Below are 23,298 nucleotides of genomic sequence, written 5' to 3'. Positions count from 1 at the left end.
TGTATCGCGAAAATTTTTCCAAAAGTATCCTGTATCCCTATATTTTTTTACCCGAATTCAGTCGAACCTGTATTAAGCGGAACCGTATGAAGCGGTCACCCCGTGTTGAGCGGTCGGTTGTCAAAGTCTCGAATTTGTTACCCTTAACTTGACAGTAATATAATTTTCACTTCTATTTAGTAGTCACGTGTAGTGCACTGAACAGTCGCTTGAAGCGGGTACACACAAATGAAACAAAGAATAATCTTTCAAGTAAAATTTAATCCATGTATCTCTCCCGAAATCAATGTCAGTTGTATTCTTTAAGGAAGGGGGGGTCCATGTTTCATTTACATTTAGTGGTCAATTATGGCATAAAATGATGGCGTTTTTTATTTATTCCTATTCGCTGGAACATGTATTGAGCGGTCGCCTTGTATAAAGCTGTCACCAAGTCACTCCCCTTGGGTCACTGCTTAATGGGGCCTCATTTTGCTTTCGTGCCATTCAATTCACCCAAATTTCCTCAGTTGTCACACTCCTACGATCGTCTTTGAACTTAAAGGTATTGATTGGTTGCACTTTCTTATGCATATCCTCCGAAAGAGGAAATAAGTCTTTCTCCAACATAAACTGATATATGCAATTCAAATTTTTAAGGATTTTAACCTGCACGAAGAGTTTTTACGTTGCCACAAAAAATAAAAAATAGCAGAGAACACCATGTCTGAGAAATAATGGACAGAATAAGCTAGCTTGTTGGCTACAATATTGTTAACTCATAAAATTTCGGAGTAACATCTACAAAATCGTTGCATGACACAACAAGCAGGAGACTTTTTGATCATTAGAGACCCATTGGCTAGTGGACGTTATCCTGATTCATATAATACGATAAATCTTAAATCTCTCGGCTAACTTTCAATGAATTACTCAATAGATCTTCAGAAAGAATAAAGGTGATTCCTCAGGGTAGTTCTCGAAACAAAGATAAGTAAGGAACATTCACTCAAGAAAAGTTTCCTCTTAAATCGTTCGACAACGTTTACTGCCGAGGAAATAAGAAACGTCTAAAGATGGAAGTTAATGAGAGAAAGAAAAAGTTTAAAAGAAAAATAGACAAACAAATGGGGAAAGAGGACGAGGAGCTGTTTTTAAGAACAAGGGTGGAGAGTTCTGTAATCCCGGCAAGAAAAATAGCCTTGGGGTAATGGCTTGAAGTAAGAACACGCCAAAAAGGATAGACCGCGAATCACATTTGTGAAACATGGGCGTATTCAGCCAGAAATTACGATAGGGAAGGCAAAAATAGTCTACATATCTATTCAAGAGAACTTTTTATTGAATAATTGGTATTCTCTTGATCTATCATAATTGGACTTTTAAATCATCCTGAGTCCATAATGACAAGTCTTTACACAATTCAAATTCAAATTCAACAAAATCGGGAGGTATGACTCATGGTGTATCTTGTTCAAGATGCTGATTACACAAATTTGATGCCTTGTTAAGATTTTTTAAAAATCCGAAGACCATATCCGGCATTAACAGGGAGAACCTCGAGGCCTTTCAGGGCAAGCATCTCAAGGAATTGATTCAATGTGTTCTGAGTTGTGCCTATGGTAATGAGAATCTGGCATACCGATGAAATGATGTCTTCTAGGTACCTTGAAGGAGCTCGTTTTAAATTGTGAAATGATCACCCATGCACCTTACGTAAATATGAAATTCTTTTAGTCCTGCCATCCTACTGCCTCGCTCTTACATCGCTCACGGTCGACTGGTTAACAATCATGTACAAGGTATCAAACTGTATTTCTTGATATCTAGCAGATCAATGGGTGCATATTTCACTGGCTTTACATGCGTGAAATAAAATAGGCACTGGATGAGAATCTTGCGTCTACAAGAAAATTTGACTTACAATGTGATTTATTTTTTTAGCCGTAGAAATAATCTACCCATACATTGTTTCCAACTCAATTAGCCCTTTAATGCCCAAGCTCTGATTAATAATTCTCCTCTCTAGGAGGGTCCCAATGGGGTTAACCGTTAGCCGTAAAACGGCCAAAATATTTAGCCGTTAGACGTAAAAATTGACAAATTTTAACCGTTAGTCGTAAAAAAAGTTAACCGTAAAAAATATCACTGGTGGAAACAATGGAAAGGTGTTAACCGTTAGCCGGAAATTGGCCAAAATTTTAACCGATAGCCGTAAAAGCCATCACCCCATTGAGACCCTCCTCTAGCTGCTGTACACTTCCATGTAGTTAGCTACAAGATTATGGTGTCAGATCAAGATAAAGACTTTCACCTGATATTCAAGTCTGAGTATCCTCATTACCCGTTTGCGGATAATGTATGGATATAAAAGGGAGAATTTACACCTTAATCGCCCCTGGGAGTTGAAGGTTAAAAAACTTAACCAGGCTGATAAAATACATGTTCGTCAATCTCCGTCAAAATTCGCGTTGAATCTACCGTTAAAGTTTAAGGGTAGGATTGCTCAGAAGCGTTCTTGATACAGCAAATTGGAAGATACCGTATTTCCTCAAATAAGGGGCCAAGTGTTTATTTAAATGACGGCTGAAGGGAGGGGTGCTTATTGGAAGGAGGGCACTTAATCGTGGGGGTGGGGGGGGGGGCTCATTATTCGCCTGTAGCAAGAGTTTATACTATCTTACCTGTTCTGATTATGCTGTAGTTGAGGCTAAAAAGGGTCTTAAATAAAGTGGCAAGAGTAAAAGGTTTTCCTTGTATCCCTTCTATTTAAGAAAGCGAAGAGGGAGGGGAGGGGAGGGGAGGTCTTATTCGAGGGGAGCTCTTATTTGGCATTATGGCCTAGAGGGTGGGCGTTTATTTGGGGCATGTCGCCAATCAGAGCGTGGGCACTTATTCGAGGAAATGCGGTGACTCAAAGTACTTTGCTCTGTTCCATCGACTGTTTCTTCCTTTGGCAAACGAGGAGGCCCATGTGGTCTTCGCATGTACCAGTGGCCTTTAATTCCTCCAGCTCGTTCTTTAAGTCGCACTTTTCTTTCATAAGCTTGTCAAGTTCTATCTGAAGGACTTTCTCAGTGAAACCCTCAGGTTCACCAATACCCTCTTTCCCACTTGATTCTTCTCGCTCATCCGCTAGAAAGATGAAAAATAGTGTGGCTCATCAGGATCTCGAATGGTGTCATTTATTATGTACAAATCAAGATTTTACCATCTCGACTCATAACTCAAGGTCTCATCTACAATGCAAGGTAATTTGAGGTTGAATGCAAGATCTCTACTTACATATCTCGTTTCCAAATTCAAGCCGTCGCAAAAACAAACGCAATCTAAGAGATAATCGCTAAAACGAGTGCGGCACTTTCCTATCATTAATAATGCGAGGGAATTTATGCATAAGAAATACATTTTGCAGCGAAAAATTGTCGGTTTTCTCTGGATCTTGCACTTTCCAAATGGGGTCAGCGTCTTTGTGAGTCTCGGATTTACCGTCCAGCACCCTTCATAGCATTTCACTGCTCACCGTAGCCGAGAGAACAGGCGTAATCTTTTTTTTGCGTTTTTCTGGCAAACGGAGGCAAGAGCGGGGCGAGCGCGAAGAGAGAGTAGGAGCAGCAAAAGGGATTATTTATTTGCGCTCACCCCTCGCGCGTGACTCGCGCTTCAAGCTCGCCTCGCATTTGCCTCCGTTCGCAGACTGAACAACGCCAAAAAATAACGCTTGTTCTGCAGGCAATGCTTAATGTCATACAACTACATTATTGCATAAATTGCTAACAGTCGTCAAAAAAAAAAAAGAAAAAAAAAATTTATCGTTCTTGACGATGGAAATCCACTTCGTCCTACACGTTGTTTACGATTATCAGCTGTTGTCACGTATACTATAGATTCTAAAACTCTTTAGTACTTCGGTTAATTTTCACAAATTACTTGATCGCGATATTCGAAAATTAATTTCCTTGCAATATTGACGGTACATGTGCTTTTTTTAAACACGCTTTTATACGTCCACTGAGTTTTCGTGTCAGGTGACGGCGCTTTTGACTATAATATGCGGTACCTACGGGTAAATTCATATCTGACCTCAATACATGATTCTGATGGAGATTACATGGCGGTCGCGGATACGCGATATTATGTTCGCTTGTTGATAGCAGATGTTTTTCCCACTTGACGATAAATTTCGTATGGATAATAGACGTGTAATACCTTATTTATATCACATATATCAGTGAAGTATGTACGAATCAAAGACAACTTCAAAACACCATACAGTGCGGAATAGAGGATCACCTGCTCGTAATTTTTTTTCCTGTCGAAAACAAACAAACAAACGACAAGCTGACGGCAACTTTAATACTATTGGTTAAATGAAATACTGTCTTGCTTGAAAACGCAGACCGCTATATTTACTTGGTTACCAAAGACAACATAAATGATGGTCCGACCGAAACAGTAACTTTGTTCATTGTCGGTAAATGGCTTGACCGAATCATTCCGGCTGCATTAGTCTCTTAAGCCAATTTTTTAAAAGCAAGAACACACTTCTCTGAGACTTTAAGAGGCTGTTGATTTAAATGGATGTTCAAACCCACTGTCGATGTTCAGAGGGACGTCGATATCACTGAGCGAGGCTTTTAGTTTCACTGAGCGAGGCTTTTAGTTTCACACAGAAACTGTCGTGGTGCGTCAGTGGTAAAGAAGGAATAAAGCATGATTATCCGTTAAAACTTAAAGCTAGACTCTCTAGAATCTCTTCAGTCATTTTTTTGGAAGCAAGAGCACGCTTTCTCAGACTTGAAGAAGCTGTCCACGCTTGCTGTTGCTGTTCAAAGGACTGTCGATATCGTTAAGCGAGGTTTATAATTTGATATAGCAACTGTTAATTAGATGATTATTCTTCTGAGAGCTAGGCTGCCCTTCATATTTTTGATGCAGGCGGGACTTAAAACAAAATATTCGAAAAATAAATCATCAAAGAGTATTTGACAAGTCTCTTGGCGAGGACGAACCATAGACATTCGATCTGACGAAGGGCTAACGCTCGAAACGTCAGCTTTGAAACTATTTACGTTATCAACTAGTTAAAATACCAGATTACCCTGTCATAAGCATGTCAGGTCAGCTAAATATTCAGAATAATCAACAAGAGATTAATAAGGATAGATAAAACGCGATAAAGATCGAGTTTAAAAACCTTCAAGCATCAAAATTCGTTTTTATTAGTACAATTACTTCATATCATGAAACACTGGTTTGGTTTCAACCCTCATTGGAACTCTTCGGAGTGAACATCTCTTAAATGTAATTTTGGATGGAAGTTTCTGGTTGCTATCTCCCCCAATAGACTCTAAAACCGAAAAAGTCACCTCTTCGTAAGAAAATAAATGAACTTTAACTCAGTAAAAAATGAAATCTGCTCTTTATTCGCCTTATGACCGCAAGTTTGAAAAATATAGCAAAAATAAATTGAAGATTTTCGACTGCTTCTAAGCCTACAGGAATCAGTTAAATAAAAACGACTCACACATAACTCTGGTGAGATCGCAACTGTGTCAGTTGCAACACTCAGTGCTTCCTTGGAATTCGTCTCTTAAATCAGTTAACAACAAATCTTTTCACATACCATTTGTCGGCGAATGGTGGATAAAGCGTTCACATTTTATTCTGAGATCTTCTTCCTCTTTTTCTCTTTCCTTGAGCATTGCGCTGATTTCGTCGTTCAGTCGCTTTCCTTCCACGCACAGCCTGTCGACTCTCGCCTGTAAACGAACATTTTCCTGTCTCAGCTGAGTTACAAGGGATTTTCCGCGGGCGTCCGAGCTTTTACCAACACTGACCGCCGATCCCATGCTGATAAATTCTGCTGCGGAGTCTTTTCCACTTTTACAAGCGCAGTGAAGCGGTGAAAACAAGAAAAAATAGCTTGTTTTGATTTTTTCTACTCGCAATTAAAGTGAGATGTTTTGCTTAACAGTTCCTGGCTAGTTCCTGGTTACTTTGTCTTTTAAAACAAAGCTCTTCCGACGGTATAACGCAACCGCTGTTTCCAGTAATTTCTGAGTGCAGTACAAGCTGTCATGTTCCCTCCAGTGTACCGCCCGGGAATAAAATATTGCAGGGAATTTTCATATTCTGCTCGACGCAGAGATGTCACATTTTTTTCCTGTTTTTGTTTATCGTTACCTTATACTCGAATATATTTTTTTTCAAGGTAACAAAGAAACGCCATCTATGAAGAAAAAAAATTGAAGCAGAGCTAAATCACATCGCACATTGTGGAACTTGAAACAAAACAAATTTGTGAAAAAATATGCAAAAGAGAAGGGAATTTGAAGGTGCTGTGAACGCAACACTGTATCATTGACGCACTTGTCAATAACAAATTTCGCAAAACTATCACAGGTCTCAATTACTCAGCTTTTTGATGTTTTTTAGAAAGACAACAAAGTTGCCAAACTTATTCTTTTTTGGAAAAAATTGGCTTTTTCTAGTCAACACTTTAAAAGAGAAAAATGGAGATATACTTAATTGGCAAGGAAAGAAATATTCTTCATTTTGTAACTAACAAATATCTAATTTTGTGAATGCGTATTTCACCAAGAAGAGACAGGAATTGTAGAAACATCTGCATGGCTTTAGGATCATCAGATGTACGAACAAACGAAACGAAATTATTTCAGTCAATACTTGTCTGTATTGCTACATTATTTTTAGGTGTTACTATTTTTATGAAAATCATTTGAAACAGCCGGGAAGAATTACAGTGTATCAGTGAATTATTGATTTCTTGTAGGTGAAAGTAAATGAGCTGTATTTCCTTAAGCTATCAACGCAGATGAGTTTTCAATAAATTGAATTTATCAAAATTTCGCAAAAATAATCTACTTTCAGATTTTAGCTCACCAGATGAGTGCGTTCATTTTACCGATGTTGTTTTCAAAATGGCGTTGCAAGTTAAATGCATTTCGCCAATGTTTGCTCAATTTTCGAACTCTTAAGCTACTCCAAGAACCCTTAAACCCTAACATCAGTATCCATATTCTCCATACTGTTCTCCATACATTTTCAAAGGTGCTGACAAGGAGAATTTGTTTAATAATCAAGAGCATCCTCCAACATATTACTGGGTTGTTTTCAAGATAGCGGTTTGAGTCGAATTTTTCGCCTTAGTTAATCACCGTTCAGTTTCATAATCTGCTGTAAGTAAAAATGAACTCAGTTTCATTAATTCTTGTTGACAGGGGAGATAAAATTATATGGTTTCTCGTGCATACTTCCTCTTATAAAAAATAAACAAACAAAAAAAACAAAGTAAAATAGCGTCTTGTCCATCTGTTATTTCTGAGAAATTTCCTGTCGTATAGTTAAAAAAGATATTCTGGCAGGATATTTTTATTAGGGAAGAGCAAAAAACCAGTACATATTTACGAGGAAAATCGGCTTGGATATTTTCATTGATTTTTCGAGGAAATTTTACCGAAAACTTCGATCAAACAGAAACTCAAATATCGGACATTCTGATTAAAAAATATTAGCCTTCCCTGATAACATGTGCGAAGCTAGGAAATTTACCTTACGCGGTGGGCATATTCTACTTTGTCTGTACGGTGGAAAAGCTGTAAGGGGAAATGTGTAGTAACCATGGAAGGTCCCAAGATGCGGCTAACATTTACCAATAAAAGTCAGAAATGAGACTTCGTTTTTCACAATTCGTTTATTTTTCGCAGTAAATGAAATTCTCATTACACATTATTTTGCTGACATGACGTCTTCCATGAAAGCGGGATAAGTTGCACAGCAAGGGAACTATGGATAAGTTACAGCAGAACAGATTTCTTTCACAATTTTGGTCTCTTGGCAGATACGTAGTGCCATCTGTCAACTGTTAGCAGGAAAAAAGAACGAAAGAAACCAAGTTAAATTCAATCGCTTGAGTACGTCATAGAGCCCTTTGCGATCGAGTGTCGCAAAACCGAAGTGACAAGCCAGGAACAAAGATTGACATCATCACTAGCCAATAAGGACTCGAGGTGAAAACAAGCGGAAGCGCTTGAAGCGCGGGAAAACGAAGGCGACCAATTAGTGATTCTCTTTTTTTTCATTTTTACATCTGATTGCTTGAGAGGTTGGCGCGAGTTTTCTGGACCAACCACAAAGAAATAAAGTAAAAACCAAAATAATCGCAGATTTCTTTGGATCATTGATTGCCATCTTAACTAATATAGTGTTATCATACATTAACATACTGTGCTTGTGACACTTACGGCCGGCACTTAAGGAAAATTGATACTCTTTTACATGAGTATTCGAGTCGATAGGACTGCTATTACGTTGTACGGTATGGATTTTAGTAAAGCTTGCGCATTGCTGGCGTTTGGTGTCGCTTGTTATCATACTGAGTGTGAAAGCGTCAACTTCACTCACGTCTGCCACAAAGAGTTTGAATTTTCTCAAGGAGCTAGGATTTTTCGTTAAACTGAGCCCTTACCAAAAGAATCTAGCACTTGCATAAAATATGGGGGTTTCCTTTCAAAATGTTATCAGGGATAATTCCAGTTTTGATTTTGAACTGAGTCAAACCAAATAGTGCTGTGTTCTTGGGTTGGACATTTTTAAATTCTCGCATTGCATCTCCATCCAGGAACTGTCATGGAAGCCTAAAGAAATGCTGTGGAAGGGAGGGGGGAAGGGGTCCTGCGACGGACTGGAATTCAATCCAGGGGGAAGAAGTAGAATTATTCCTAGTCGCTTCATGGTAAAGAAATCGGGATAAGCTTCGGCTGGATGAGTTCCTTGGTCAGATTAAAAATATTTTGTTCTACCTACCTTGTTGGGCTGGGTCAATGGGTTTTGGATCAGCAACTTTAGCCGCCTAAATGAAATTAAAAAAACAATCGATATTCTGAATTTGTTTTTGTTTATTTTACAAATTACTTCAATTAGAGAGCGTAGTGAAATAAGACCACTGCGATGCTGTTATTCTCTCAAATTACTTCTACTCACGTGATTAAGGATACCAGTTGCTTCCTCTGCAGACATCTTGTATGGCGATCCATCAACTGTGACATTTTTGCTAACGGAGAAAGGAAAAAATTATCTTGGAAAACCTTATCTCTTTAAATTGTTCAGAGAATTAAAAATAAAAGATTACTACAAGATTACATCCAATTTCTTGGTTAGATTGTTGATCTGCCAAGAGTCTACCCCCCTAAAATGACGAGCGAAATCTAAATCTGCCCCTTCCCCCCCCCCCCTGTAAATTTCGTACACCTATTTTTCTTACAAAAGACCTAAGATTTTCTTACCAAGCGAGGCCTATGTCATTTTCCACCTCTTTGAGAACCAGCTTTCTCCAACATTCGTGTGTTTCACCAATGATCTTAATAGCAAATTCCTAAATAATTCAAGACCATATTAGTGACTCACACATCAGTTCTTAATACTGTTACAAAACCCTATAGTTTGGGAAACAAACTTTGGTTGATCATCAGTTCAACACTTTACAAATAATCCACCCCAACATCCGTATAACATTTTCTGTAACGGTTAATTAGTATATCAGTATTTTTTATCTAGAACCCCTTTTCTCCTTGATAGATTACTCGTTAACATTTCCTTACCACATCAAAACATTATACAGAAAAATGGTAACGAGAACATACAAACCAAACAGCTCCAGAATGTTATCTTGAAGAGAAAAAATTCCCCATACTAGTTCATAAAGTATTGAGTTGCAAACAGAAGGGAGAACTTTGCATCAGATAAACTGTACCTTGTTCTTTGCTTCCTCGTTGAAAGCAAACTGATTTTCACCGCTACCAGCTGGAATTTTGTAGATCTTGAACCAGTCAACTGTGGCCTATAAAACGACACAACTAATCATTAACATTGCTATTGTTATTTCTAAAGCCAGACTTCTTCATAACACATCATTGTGATCATTATCAAAATCTTAGCCTCCATGTTCATTGCAAAATTTATAATGCGCTCCACACGATACCTTGAGAAGTCCTGGCATGTGTTTTTCAATGTCGTCGACATCTGTAAAAAAAAGCCATATTGTCAGTGATACTTATAAAACTGTGTACACCAGAAAAATTTTAGGGAATGAGTCAATCAGCTGTGAGAAAAAAAAAACTGCAAACAGAAACAATAATAGACCTCTTCAGCTTGTATTTCCAGTTTAAACCCATTTCAGGTCATGTCATAATACTCTAGTGAATTGTCATCTATGCATAATTTACAAAAGGTAAAGCTGGAAATTCCCTTAACACCTACAATTGGCAAACAAAACATGCAAGCTAAATAGATCTGTTAGTTTGTTGTTTTGTTGTTTCCATGCATGTCCTGAAATTTATCATGATTCAGTTGGTCAAGACACAATTTATCTGTCCCATTTACATCAAAGTGTTCATGGTTCCTGAGTTGAACAGTAATAATAATTACCAGAAATCTTAAAATATAAGTAACAACAAATAGAGATGTGTACAACATGTATCTATACAGCTGTGTGATGACGAAAAAAATGGCCATTGCTGTCCCATGTACTTGGAGCAAAAATATTAATTCCTTGATTTTGAGTTTGACCATAAGTTTGGTAGATTGGTTCAGAGAAGGTGCTTACAGCATCCTATGTCATGAGGAGTTCGTTATCTCTATGCTATCTCAATAAATGTCCTAGGTTTTACACAGAATTGGGAAGGCAGAAGCCCTGAATGTATTTCATGAACTAGTCACTCTAAAACTTTCACAAAAAGCTATCTTACCATTCATCTCTTTGGCAAGAGGATCATTTACATCAATGCAGAGAATTTTCCAGTCAGTTTCACCTTCATCAATCAATGCAACAGTCCCCAAAACTTTCACTTGTTTAACATCTCCTTGCTTGGCAATCTGCAGATTATTAATGATTTAACCCTTTAACTCCCATGAGCGACCAAGACAGAATTTCTCCTTACAATATCAATACAATGTCAACCAGATAAGTGATAAGAATAGAGAAAAAATATCAATTTAGGGATAATTAGTTGATTAAATCCTAAAGTCTTGGAACCAACATTATAAAAACTGTATGATTGACAGTAAGGAGAATTACAAACTTGGTCTGGGAGTGAAGCATATCAAGCAATGCTCAAAGACTGAAATGTGCTAGAAAATCTGCTCTGTCATGTAATTCTACTACAAACAAACAAACAAATGAAGGTTTCGATGCAAACAAAAATTACTATAATTAAAATTGTACCAAACAGAGCTTTCAATTCAAAATAGGACATTGAAAGTTGATTAAGGGGAAAGTTTGCCAAGAAACCGTGGTGCTGCATCGCTGGGAGAGTATAACAGGGTAATTTAGTATTATCAACTGAGTTAATGATGTAAAATAGCCGCTGCAGGGAGTTTCAAAGCTGACATTTTGAGTGTTAACCCTTTGTCTATCACTTGGATGACGAAGTTATCCCATTTTACAGTTGTGTACTTAGCTACCAAGCCTTTGATCTGGAGTAAGCCTGAAGGTGATCTTGTTGTAATAGAGACCAGTATCTACTTAGCATGATAACAAAGTAATTTACATTTGAAAAGCAGCAACATTTGTATCAAAACAAGGTCACCCTTCGTCTCACTCCTGTTCAAAGGTTTGGCAATCAAGCACACAACTGTAAAATGGAATATAAAGCAATGAACAGAATAGTTGGCTGAGTATTACACTCACCATGGTACCAATTTCACAGGCATCTATTGGGTCATTATCTCCCATGCACTCTGTGTTTGGATCTTTGTGCTTTGGATCTTCCCAGGTCTAAAATAATAGTATAAAAATTATACAATATTAGTATGTGGCAACATATGAGGAATACAATTTCTATATGAGGCAGCTTACAGGCTGTAATGTGATCTGTTATTTCCCCCAGAAGAGTTCAAAATCTTGGCATGAAAATGAAAGATCTCTAAATATCTTCAAGGATTTTTCATCTTTGACAAGATCCTCAGGAGCTTGAAAGATCCTCTAGGATTTTTCATAGATCTTTGACAAGATCTTTGACAAGATCTTCAAGAGCTTCCAAGGTCTTGAAGAAGATCTTCAAGGATTTTTCATAGAGCTTTGAAAAGATCCTCAAGAGCTTCTAAGGTCCTGAAGAAGATCTTCAAGGATTATTCATAGATCTTTGACAAGACCCTCAAGAGCTTCAAAGGTCCTGAAGAAGACCTTTGGGGATTTTTCATAGATCTGTGACAAGATCTTCAAGAGCTTCAAAGGTCCTGAAGAAGATCTTCAAGGATTTTCATAGATCTTTGACAAGATTGTCAAGAGCTTCAAAGGTCCTGAAGAAGATCTTCAAGGATTTTCTTAGATCTGTGACATGGTCTTCAAGAGCTTCAAAGGTCCTGAAGAAGATCTTCAAAGATTTTTCATAGATCTTTGAAAAGCTCATCAAGAGCTTCAAAGGTCCTGAAAAAGATCTCTTAGGATCCTTGAACATTTTTCAAAGATTTTCATTAGGGTAGAATCAACTTGACAGTACAAGAGTAGAATTATATCATTTTGTAGCAAATGGTAGGTAGATCATGTCATGCACAAGCATACCAGTAGCCATGAAAAGGTTATTTGCAGACCACGAAAAATATTTTAAACAATAATTAGCAGGTTTTCCTAATTACCAAGGAACTGAAACTATCCAAAAATAGCAAACCTGAGGCAATGCTCCATAATTCCATATGTATCCATGATAGGGGAAGCAGTTATGAACAAATCTGAGTTTTCCCTTCTTACAGTCTTGTTTAATAGGATTCAGAGCTTCCTTCGTAGAAATCTGTTTTGGATTTACATATAAATATATCATCACTTTCAAAACCTTACATGTCAAAAATATATGAAAATTTGCATATTTATTAGTTGAAGATTTATAAAGTGACCTTACAACTGTAGTTTTGATTCAACAATTAGAAGGTGCTCTTAGTTAGATTTCACACGCCTACTATTTATTGGTACATCATCTCAGTGAACTGAACCCTTTGAATAGTGATTAGCTTCTAATTTCTCCCAACAATTTCACCCTTGAGTCCCATATCAAGGCCATGAGAATAAAAGAAATGATCACCAACTTAAGAAGCTGTTGATTGTTAAACAAATTCTCCCTGTCCTCAACTTAAGAAATGTATAAAGACCAGTATGGAGAATATGCTGACTGATGATGGAGTGTGAAGGGTTAAACAATGAAGCCATATAATAACTTCACTGCTTCATATTAAATACCAGAATTCCTCCTTATGTTGTTTAAGTGATCATTGTATTGTATCTCAGTAAGAACAAATGAGGTTATAATAAGGCCAAGCAAAGCATTCTTGTATATGAAATTGCTGAGTCTTGAAACAAAAAAACAAACCTCCATTTTGGCATTTGTCCATCTTGGAACTTCAACTACCATGTTATAGATTGCCTTCTAAACAGAGCAAAGAGAAACATAAAATAAACAGATAAGTGTCAATCTTCAGTAAAAATAAAATTTTTGATGACAACATTTGTAGTGACCCATGTTCACAGAGTTCTCATCAAGTGCTTGCTGCTAGTTAAAAAACCAGTTACCTCAATTACTAAGCTCTATACTTCTTGTGAAAAAATTTGGCAATGCAAGTTGTCACTTGTGACAAGTCACTGCTTCAAAAAATTTTACAAACAGACAACTTTCATGAAAGCCATCTTTGTATCACACTTTTTCTGACTAGTCAAGGACTTTTCTAATCATTTACTGAAGTGTATTTACCTAACCAATTGACGACCACAATGCTTTGCATGTATACCTCCAAAGGAATGCATAAAAAGGCATTTCAGAGCCTTTACATTACAAAATAATATTTTTTGGGGCATGTGTTGAGACCCTTGGAAGAAACTCTCCACTCGTCAGCTGCTTACTTCGTGCTGCTAGCCATCTACTTTAATTGTGACTTATTGAGGACCCTCTGTGCATTAATCCTTTACCTCCTAAGATCTCATTGGTTTTCTCCTCACTATCTGTCATACAATTCTTATTGCTTCAATTTGGAGAATTGGGTATTGGAAAAATGAATAATCCCTTAATTGATATTTTCTTTATTCCCATCACTTGTCTGCTGGATATTGTCTTAATATTGTGAGAAGAAATTCTCTTTTGGTCACTCATGAGAGGCAAAGGGTTAAATTACACTCAACACATCTGTGATAATCACAGAGCATGGCAAATTAAATTGTTCTTTGAGTAAACATGTAGCTGAATTCAGCTCTACTGTGGAAAAATTCAGTATAATTCCTTACAACTTGGATTATAGAGTCTTATCACTATGGACTGACAATACATGATAGTCTGAACTTTGAGAGCCAAAAAAAAGTTGTATTTAATTTTTAATGCACTTACATCTTTATCAGCAAATAGTGGAATGTCATGGAAGGGAGAAATAGCCTGGCCACTTCGGTCCTCTGAGAATTTCAAATAGATTTATCAGTAAGAGTTTTGTAAAGGCCCTTGTGTAAAATCACTGTGTCAGGTATCCTACATTCATTGATTACCAATTACTCCCCAGTCTCAGAAGAGTTATAAACTGACATTTCTGATAATTGATTGATAGATTTGTGTCACTGTCTCAAAAACAAATTCTGCCCCAAAAATGTCTCCATTTAGCTTTTTAAAAAATAATTAAAAGGTGTAAACGCAGGCATTGCTTACTTCACAAAAAACCTTGGGCGATTTTCCTCTTTGAAACCAATATTCCTCAAAAGTTAATTAGCCACCCCACTCCCATATCACATTCGCTGAAAACCGACACTGTACCACTTCCTTCAGTTGAAAGGTCGTTCTTATTTTGGAGGTGACTAGAAATCTGTATCAACACATATTTTTCCTCTTTACCCTCAGAAATTAATTAACCAAAAACTTATAAGCCAAAAATGTGCCCCATCGACAAGCTTAAAAATTTACAACTAAACTTCATTAAATACGAATTACACCCTAGTCCTCCGTGTTAAGATGTGATCGAGTTAACTTTTACATATATTCGATCTCCACCAAATACCAACTATCATTTTCTTTTAGATCTTCAGTATCGAGTATCGCTAAGTTTATTATCAAAAATCGAGTCAATTCGATCGATTTTCTCCGAGTGAAGCTTGAGGCGAATGGAGATCCATATTTTTCAGGTTTTGCGAATACTTACGAAAATACATTCTGTATTCCAAGGAATTTGGAGCTCCACTTTCATAAGTTGAATATGCCATAGTCCTTCTGATCAAGTGAGAAAAACACAATTTTCTTCGGCAAGAAATCGATCTGTAGTTTCGCAGACCTTCGCGAGCTAACGAGGTAAGAGGGGAAAAGGTGGAAGTGAGCACACGAGCCATATGTAAAGCACGATATGATATAAGAGACATTTCTATTGGTTTATTTCAAAATAAGCCGCCACATGATTGGTGAATGTATTCAGTTCATTCCATCCGATCGAACGTGGAGTTTCCAGGAAACTGAAGAACATCTGCTTATTCACTTAAAGACTGCAGGGGAAATCAAAAGATTATTTTAGCGTATTTTTTATCTGACCGGAAATATTCTCCGTTCATTTTTGTTACCTTCCTTTTCATTTTGAACTGTTTTTCTTTTGCGTTTATGATTGACGTTTAGCGTGTTGCGTGAGGTTGCGTGACCTTGAAGCGTGACCGAATCTAAGGTACTTTGTACTTAAGTACATTGAAGAATAAAACCAAAGAAATCCCTCTAAGTTTCCATATAACCCTTAGGCTTCCATGGGTGACCAAGACAGAATTTCTCCTTACATCATCAATACAATATCAAGCAGGAAAGTGATGAGAATAGAGATTATAAATTAGGGGATTATTAGTTGATCCAATATCAAATTCTCAGAACTAATATCATGAGAATTGTATAGCAGGCAGTAAGGAGAATTGGTAATGAGATCTTAGGAGTGAAAAGGTTAAAGGTTTGTTTTGGTAAGTATGAGATAAGGAAAATTTGAAAAGTGATACAATTTTTCCAAATCATATGAGATTTCCATGTCAACACATGCAGGCCTTTGTTGGCAGAAAAAAAAAGATAATTACATACAGACAAGTGAGAGCTATCATACTTTCAAAAAAATTGAGTAATGGAACACAAAAGCAGGACAAACCAGTTTAATTTCTAAAAAAGACCTGCAGATAGGCAAATTATGCTGCCGTTTGTTAATAAAAACAGTTGAAAGAGTGTGGTAAAAAGTTTGAACAATTCTCAGAAAACTGCCATGAAATTACTTTCCTGGATACTTAAAAAAAAAAACCTTTATAAATTATTGCAAAATTAACATTCTTCTCATACCACAAACCCCAGCACTCTACATAAGTATTTCGATTAAAACTCTTCACAAACTTCAATTACAAATGGCTCATACTAATAAATCAAAAGTAAATAAAAAAGAGAGTGGAGGGAAAAAATGAGAGAAGAAAAGAAGAAAGTTAAAAGCATCGTGGGGGGAGGGGCAGGACCAAAGTTCCTACTCTTCACACCCTCCTTCGATCTCCATTGAGAGCTTCTCTCTGATAAATTACTTTAATCAATATACAGTTCCAAACTAACTATAGGCAGGCGCTACAATTTATTCTTTCGGACAAAAATATATTCCTGAAATTGAGTTCCTTCCAGTTCACCATCACTGCCACCTCCGTTGCAACCTTCTAAGACAAATCCATGACCATAAAGCAAATCAAAGGCGTCGGCTTTGGTGAGCTCCGCACCCCCAGCTCTCCAGGGGACCCGATAATCCCTCACGTATCCCCGTGCGGGGAGTAGAGTTAACACAAGTTCCGATGGTTTGATATATCCCTGAAAAACCTCTTTTATGAGATCTTCGCGCCCGCTCAACAGCAGCTGGTTTCGATATCTGTCCACTGAAATGATAATAGTTCCTTGTCCTTCACTGAGTTGCATATTCTTCCGGCGATCTTCCCTGTAAATTTGAAGCGCTTCTATCAATTCGCCAACTTGATAGAAGTCAGCTTCGGCACTCAGTTGATCGAATTCGTCGAATGATTGAGGAAGGCATAGCTCTGAGGTACGTAAAAAGTTTAAAATGTGGCGAAAGAGTGCTCCATCTCGATCAATAAAATAGTTCCCTCTCGTATCCTTAGCTACCTGTTGTCGTCCGCTGAACATGGCTCCTAACATTGAGTTTGGATCGCGCGTCAAAGTGTCCATAGTCGTTGTATAAACATAACCACCAACGTTTAAATTGAGAATTGATGGAAAATTTTCGTCTCCTGCCATAATCCGAATGGAAAGCGCCAAAAATCTTCCATAGAACGAGAAAATTTGCTTTTCCGAGCGAAATAGCACGAGAGCTGTTTCTTACTCACGTACTAGGCATAGTGGCGCGAAATACGTTATCTACTAGAGTAGTGACGGGGTTTGAAAAAAAAACTATTTTCTTGAATATTTGAAACCAAATGAACAAGATTTTCATCTAAATAGTCAGCCATCATTCAATATTAATCTGGGAAAAAATGCTTCGCTCATACCGGCTAACCAGCTGTTCCTGAGCAAATCCAACCACAATTTTCCATAATTACCCCTCCATACAAAGTAAGACTTTTGATTTATGTTTTTCAGCCATGGAAAGTTATCGTAAACATAGCAGTCGATCGACGGAGTATTCTTATTAACCTATGAATACATGTAAGAGATCTGTCTCGTTCGTCGAGAATTTACAGTTCGAGATTTCCGATAATTTGAACAACGAAGCTTTGGTGCTAGCCGATGTCGACAATGATGGTGACAATGAACTTGTAGTTGGACAAATCAATGGCGAATTGTTGATATTCAAGGGCAGCTCTGTCAAACCTTACAAATCATGCCGTAATTTGGGTATGATAACTTGTGTTGGAGTGGGAGACTTTTGGAATCAACGGGAAAATTATCTTTTCTGTGTAACAGTGGAGGGATGGTGTCATATATTCTTTGTAAGTCACAAAAAAACAAACTTGTCGATCGCCAAATATATACCGCAGGTAGTGCTGTAAAGAAATCAAGGACAATATAAACTTTTGGTCTGCTTCCTGATTCATTCATATTCAAACAGGTTTTTTTTTTTGGCTCACCTCTCACCGACTCAAAATCTGGAGCAATTTAAAAAGTCTATCGCTTTTATTTTTGCTTCATCGCATACAGCAGCTCACAAGTGTAGACGATGATATAGGAGCCAGTTCGTTCTACACAAAATTGCTTCGTGCGGAATTTTTGGAAAGTGTTTGTCAGGGGAATAAAATCAAGAAAGATTTCCGTGAACCCCCAACGTACTATTTTCATACAAGGTATTAGTTTCAAAGTTAATCAATTGTTTTCTTTTATCAAAAATGAATAATGACGTATGATTATGACGTTGAACGTTACATGGAAATCTTGCCTCCAAGTGTACTACACTTTAAAAATTTGATTTTAATTTAAGTGCCAATGAATTAATTTTTTTAAAAGTTGCACACAGGTCCTTAGCCTACTCCAGCAACTTGTTTTGATGTTAGTGTCAAAGAGTGTTAAATGACTGAGTTTTGATTGTGTCCTTCAGCATTGAACATAACGAACAATGAGCTCTACTGAATCATTCCCTTAGGGTTTTTTAGTGACAATATTACTTAAATTAATAGCATCATTAACCAAGTAATTTAAATCCAATTCACTATTTCAACTTATCTTAAAAAAAACTGGTGGTTGCGAGCTGAAAAGGCAGACCCCAAGCTGCCACAACACACAACACAGCAGCGCAACTCAAGTGATTGAGACTTCACCCCTATGTCTGAAAGAACTGCCTTAAGAGCTGACTTTTCAATCTGCATTTAAAACCTTAAGACTGACTTACAGTGTTATTTCATGTTTTTGTTTTTTTTTTGTGTTCAAGAACACAACATACCAAACTGACTCAGGCAAGGACTCTCCATCCCTTTATTTGGGGACACCTCACCAGTAACTGGGTCAAAACATCTTCCACACACTGCACCCAACAACTTTGTTTGAAATATTTTGCAGATTACTCCAGAGACAACACAAGAGACTTTTAAACCAATTTCCTCCCTTCTTCTTCCTTCCAATTGTAAGATCATTTTGTTGGCAGATGTGGATGGAGATGGAATGCTGGAACTTGTAACGGGTCATGCAGATAGAGCTGTGTATATCCACAAGTTGCATGTTGTAAAAGAGCATCATAAGCAGAGTGACGTCTGTGATCAGCCAAGCACAGGTGTGATTCAGAACAGAATATTAAGGGTTTTAGTAACTTAAACAAGCCTATATTCATTGTTAGTAGAGGTGGTTACTTAACTCAAAACAAGGAGTATCAGACCTCCCACATACTTTCCAAGAGGCCTGTGGAAATTTTGAAAATAAAAAATGAAATAAAATCCTATCATAGCACTGTTACTACTACTCTTAAAAATAGTGCTAAAGATGATAATGATAACAATGAAAATGATATTCTTAATAATTCACATTCATAGATAGACTCATAACTTTTGTCAGTCAGTGTGATGTTTATTTCATAGAACTGTAAGGAATTCATTTCAAAGAAACTTCTTTTAAGTTACAAAGTTAACATTGATTTTCACCCAAAGAGGTTTCAGTTCTCAAGCAGAAAAATTAAATTTCTGTTGTATGTTCAACAAAATGTGCACCTCACTGGTGCACTTTGCAAGCTGGCTCATCTCTTAGGGCTCATAAAGCATGCCGCAATGCCAGTCAGAGCTTGTTTGCAGATTATAGATATCAGTACAACAGCCTAAGTACATAATATTCATAAATTTTAGCCTCTTAATCATAAGTCCTTAGAAATGGACATTTTTCCTCAACCCTGATCTACATAAATTGATTATTTTTTTATATGTCACTTATTGTATTTTAGAGAAGCATGCTCTTAGTTCTTTGAGGATAACACATACCTGACCTAGGAAAGCTTGCTCCAGTTTTACTAAAAGTTCAGAAGGCAAGCCATCAGATAAACTGCTAATTAAAATAACATTTTTTCCCTCTTTTTTTGGCTCTCATCCAATGGACAACAATAGATCTTCAAGATAAGCCAAACCAGTGCTTGAGAAATCAAAGTCTTACAAACTAGTCAATAGGTTCACACTGCCACAATTTCATACCATGAAGAGACAAGAAGTGTTCCTTGGGGATATAGATCCATTCAGTCTCCTTCCTCCCTCCCTCGACCCAGCATTTGTGTGTTTCTGTGACAATTAAAGACTACTTTGAATATACATGACTGGTTGGAGAGAGGATGATAAGTTATTTGTCCTGACTGAGATCACAACACAGTGAAATAACATAAGCCTGCCTCAGTAACCCATGCTTAAAGAGTGTATTGACTATATCATCAACAATTTCTGATTTGTTATAGAAAAAGAAGACAAGAAAAAAAAGGTCAAGCCATCAGTGTCTACCAACAGACATGATTTGGATAAAATTACCAAAAACAGCATAGAGACAGCCCAAAAATCAAATGGAAAAGATTTAAAGCAAGAAGGAACAATTGCCAAGTTGTACCATGTAGGAAACAAAGTGTCAGGAGATGCAGTTCAAAAGCGAACTGTGTCTTTTAAGGTTGAGGAAGTCCATCACTGGACAATTCCAAGACAGATTGGTTCCCTTGTAGTGTTTGACATGGAGACAACCAGGTACCTTTTGGCCTCATATCCTGGGGGTTCTTATATCATTTTGAATTCATGGAATTTGAGCGAACAACAGAAAGATGGTGACCAGGTAAAAAAGTATTGCTAACTTGGAAATTTTAACTTAGAGTTTGCAACAATTCTCTTTGGTCATAATTTGTGATCAGTTTTTGTCTTTAAGATTCTTTTGCTTTCTTTTTTTTTTCTTGAAAGTTTTTTGCAGTAAGTTTGAGTAAATATGAAAAGTAGAGTATTTTGAGCTATGTAGTCAAGCAGAGAAAATGCTATTCATTTTTAACAAGATTGGAGCAGAGAACAAATTTTAGTTTTCCCACAAAAAATCTAACTTGAGAACCTGTTGATGATCTAAACCACACACCAGGGCCAGGTTGTTCAAAGCTGGGTGAAGGCAACCCAGGTTAGTGTGAAATCTGATTTCAGATCTGAAAGCTTTCGAAGAAAATTCGGTGTAATTATTTTTTTTGGAATTTGATGATTGGATGCTCTAAGAAGGCTTTTGAGCAAAGCAATAAAAAAATTATATTTTAACCTTTGGATAGCACTAAGCCTTTGAATTGCAATTAGCAGTAGCTTTTGAACAAATGGGCTCAGGCTCTTTAATCCTTGAGTAAGTTAATTTGTGCATGCTCATTATGTAGGTGTAGTCCTAGTGACACTGAATCACAAAAAAAAAAAAATTCTTTATCACTCTGTCCTCTTCAGTTTTGTGCCAAACATTCTGATCTAAAATCCCTTCTCTACTAGATGTCAAGCTCAGCTTCCAAGTCCACTTTTAGACAATTTCCCCATGTCTGGGGAAGAAGTAAAGACATTCCTTTAAATTTACTCACTCTAAAATGTTGCGATCCTGATGCACCAGCTTCCTGCTTAGAGAAACATTTAGTGCTATGTACTCAAGATGGTCAGGTGACTCTACTTTATGGAAGTAAGCTTCAGTGGTCACTTTGTATCGAGCAAGGCTTCTACAATCTCTTTGCTCTGTCAAAACTCGACATTACTGGTGATGGTAATGAGGAAATAGCTTTATGCTCTTGGGAGGGAAACACTTATATAATTGATCATCTTAAGAATGTGGTACAGTTCAGCTTTGGTGAAAATGTGATGGGTTTCTGTGCAGGGAGTTACGCTTTTTCACCAGGGAAGAACCTTCCTGCATTGGTTTATGTGACATCTTCCAATCGAGTGATCATCTATTGGAATGCATGGCAGTCCTTAATGGTTCCGACTTATCTGAATCCTTTAACTCCTGAGATCTGATTGTTAATTCTCCCCTCTAGGTGCTACACATTTCTTTGTAATTAGTTCTGTGAATTTGGTGTTAGATTAAGATAACAACTTATGCCTTATGTGAAAAGTTTGAGTATTCCATTGTCTGTTTGCTGGATAATGTATGGAAAGAAGTTACATGTTACATGAAGTTACATGTTACTCCCTCTGGGAGTTAAAGGGTTAAAGTCAAAATGAACCATTAATCATTTATTACAATCATTATCGTTGTCATTATCACTGTCACTGTCATTATCATTGTTATTATTGTTATCATTGTCATTATTGTTATAATTGTCATTATCATTATCACTGTCATTGTTGTCGTCGTGGTCATCACCATGATCACTAGTATAACACTGTCACTGTCACTGGCATTGTCATTGTCACTGTCATTGTTATGTTATCATTGTTATTATTATTATCATCATTCTTTATTTTATCATTATTATTATCATAGATATTATTATTATTGATATTATTATTACTATTATCATTACTATTATATAATATACATAATATTATATAGTATTATATACATCCTAGACCTCATTGATGTTTTTAATTATCAATGAAGTAAGATTTCTCTTACGCAGGAAACCTCTTTACACGTATTTCTCATGTATTTTCTAACTTAAATTTTACTGGTTGCAGTCTGAACAGAACCTGCTGTTTGCAAAGAATATTTTATTGTAAGGAGACGGTAAAGACCGACGTAAAAAAAACACATGGCGAGACACAATTATTTATTGGCCTACTATAGGTATTTGCAGAATATTATAATTTGGTATGCTGTGATAAACTTTGTGTTGGTTCTAAGAGCACATAACATTGTAATTATATGTAGAGGAAAGAAGGTTTCTTATGCAGTTTTTACATCATAGCTTAGTATTTTGTCTATTTTGTGTGATATTTAACCAATAAAAGTTATTTATTTGATTAACTGACTACAACTAACTTGCTGTTTCCATTCCTTTTTTATCACAAAACTATGTCATCAATTTTCGAGGAACAGATTGACTATTCCCTCACTTTTTCTCTCCTTCTATAATTTCTCTTCAGCATTTTCATCATCCTTTATACGCGTTGTCACTTTAGGAATAGCGTTGTGTTTTAATGTAATGCAGGCACTGTTCTTGTTCTTATTTTTCTGACCAAAATGCAGCTGCAGTAACATGAATATGAATGCTACTCATTACTCAATCCAAGAAATTCCTTTAGAATTTTAGGGAATACCCATGGTTTTCAGGGGGAGAGGAGAAGGGGAAAGTCATCGCCAACAGAGTATTAAGGGGGGTACCGTAGAATAATGACTGTCAATTAACTGCCGATGGGGGGGGGGGAAGGGTCATAGAAATCTTAAG

General features: G+C 36.9%; 4 protein-coding genes across 4 annotated transcripts; 1 reads left to right on the top strand and 3 right to left on the bottom strand.

The window, feature by feature from the left end:
• Window positions 1-2,893: 2,893 nt before the first annotated feature.
• On the bottom strand, window positions 2,894-5,831 carry LOC131799359 (sex determination and dosage compensation protein sdc-2-like). The gene is made up of 2 exons (XM_059117081.2): window positions 5,606-5,831; window positions 2,894-3,114 (listed from the first exon to the last, which is right to left on the bottom strand). Exons 1-2 carry the CDS (start codon window positions 5,829-5,831, stop codon window positions 2,894-2,896), a joined length of 447 nt encoding a protein of 148 aa, XP_058973064.2.
• Window positions 5,832-7,681: 1,850 nt separating this feature from the next.
• Window positions 7,682-15,341, bottom strand: LOC131799371 (uncharacterized). Its single transcript, XM_059117094.2, has 12 exons — window positions 15,163-15,341; window positions 14,367-14,428; window positions 13,362-13,418; window positions 12,669-12,788; window positions 11,690-11,776; window positions 10,749-10,875; window positions 9,983-10,023; window positions 9,755-9,841; window positions 9,288-9,376; window positions 8,986-9,055; window positions 8,809-8,854; window positions 7,682-7,864 (listed from the first exon to the last, which is right to left on the bottom strand). Exons 1-12 carry the CDS (start codon window positions 15,221-15,223, stop codon window positions 7,821-7,823), a joined length of 891 nt encoding a protein of 296 aa, XP_058973077.2. The 5' UTR covers window positions 15,224-15,341; the 3' UTR covers window positions 7,682-7,820.
• Window positions 15,342-16,156: 815 nt separating this feature from the next.
• On the bottom strand, window positions 16,157-17,348 carry LOC131799369 (BTB/POZ domain-containing protein kctd15). The gene has a single exon (XM_059117092.2). The coding sequence runs from the start codon at window positions 17,256-17,258 to the stop codon at window positions 16,584-16,586; it is 675 nt and encodes a 224-aa protein (XP_058973075.1). The 5' UTR covers window positions 17,259-17,348; the 3' UTR covers window positions 16,157-16,583.
• On the top strand, window positions 16,799-22,873 carry LOC131799368 (KICSTOR complex protein ITFG2). The gene is made up of 5 exons (XM_059117091.2): window positions 16,799-17,046; window positions 17,601-17,950; window positions 19,011-19,221; window positions 20,377-20,738; window positions 21,413-22,873. The coding sequence occupies exons 2-5, from the start codon at window positions 17,657-17,659 to the stop codon at window positions 21,923-21,925; spliced, it is 1,380 nt and encodes a 459-aa protein (XP_058973074.2). The 5' UTR covers window positions 16,799-17,046; window positions 17,601-17,656; the 3' UTR covers window positions 21,926-22,873.
• The last annotated feature ends 425 nt before the right edge of the window (window positions 22,874-23,298 follow it).

This window comes from Pocillopora verrucosa, chromosome 5 (assembly GCF_036669915.1).
Source record: "Pocillopora verrucosa isolate sample1 chromosome 5, ASM3666991v2, whole genome shotgun sequence".
NCBI classification, from domain to species: Eukaryota; Metazoa; Cnidaria; class Anthozoa; order Scleractinia; family Pocilloporidae; genus Pocillopora; species Pocillopora verrucosa.
Note: the sequence above shows the minus strand (reverse complement) of the source record. Positions and strands in the feature narration are given on the sequence as shown.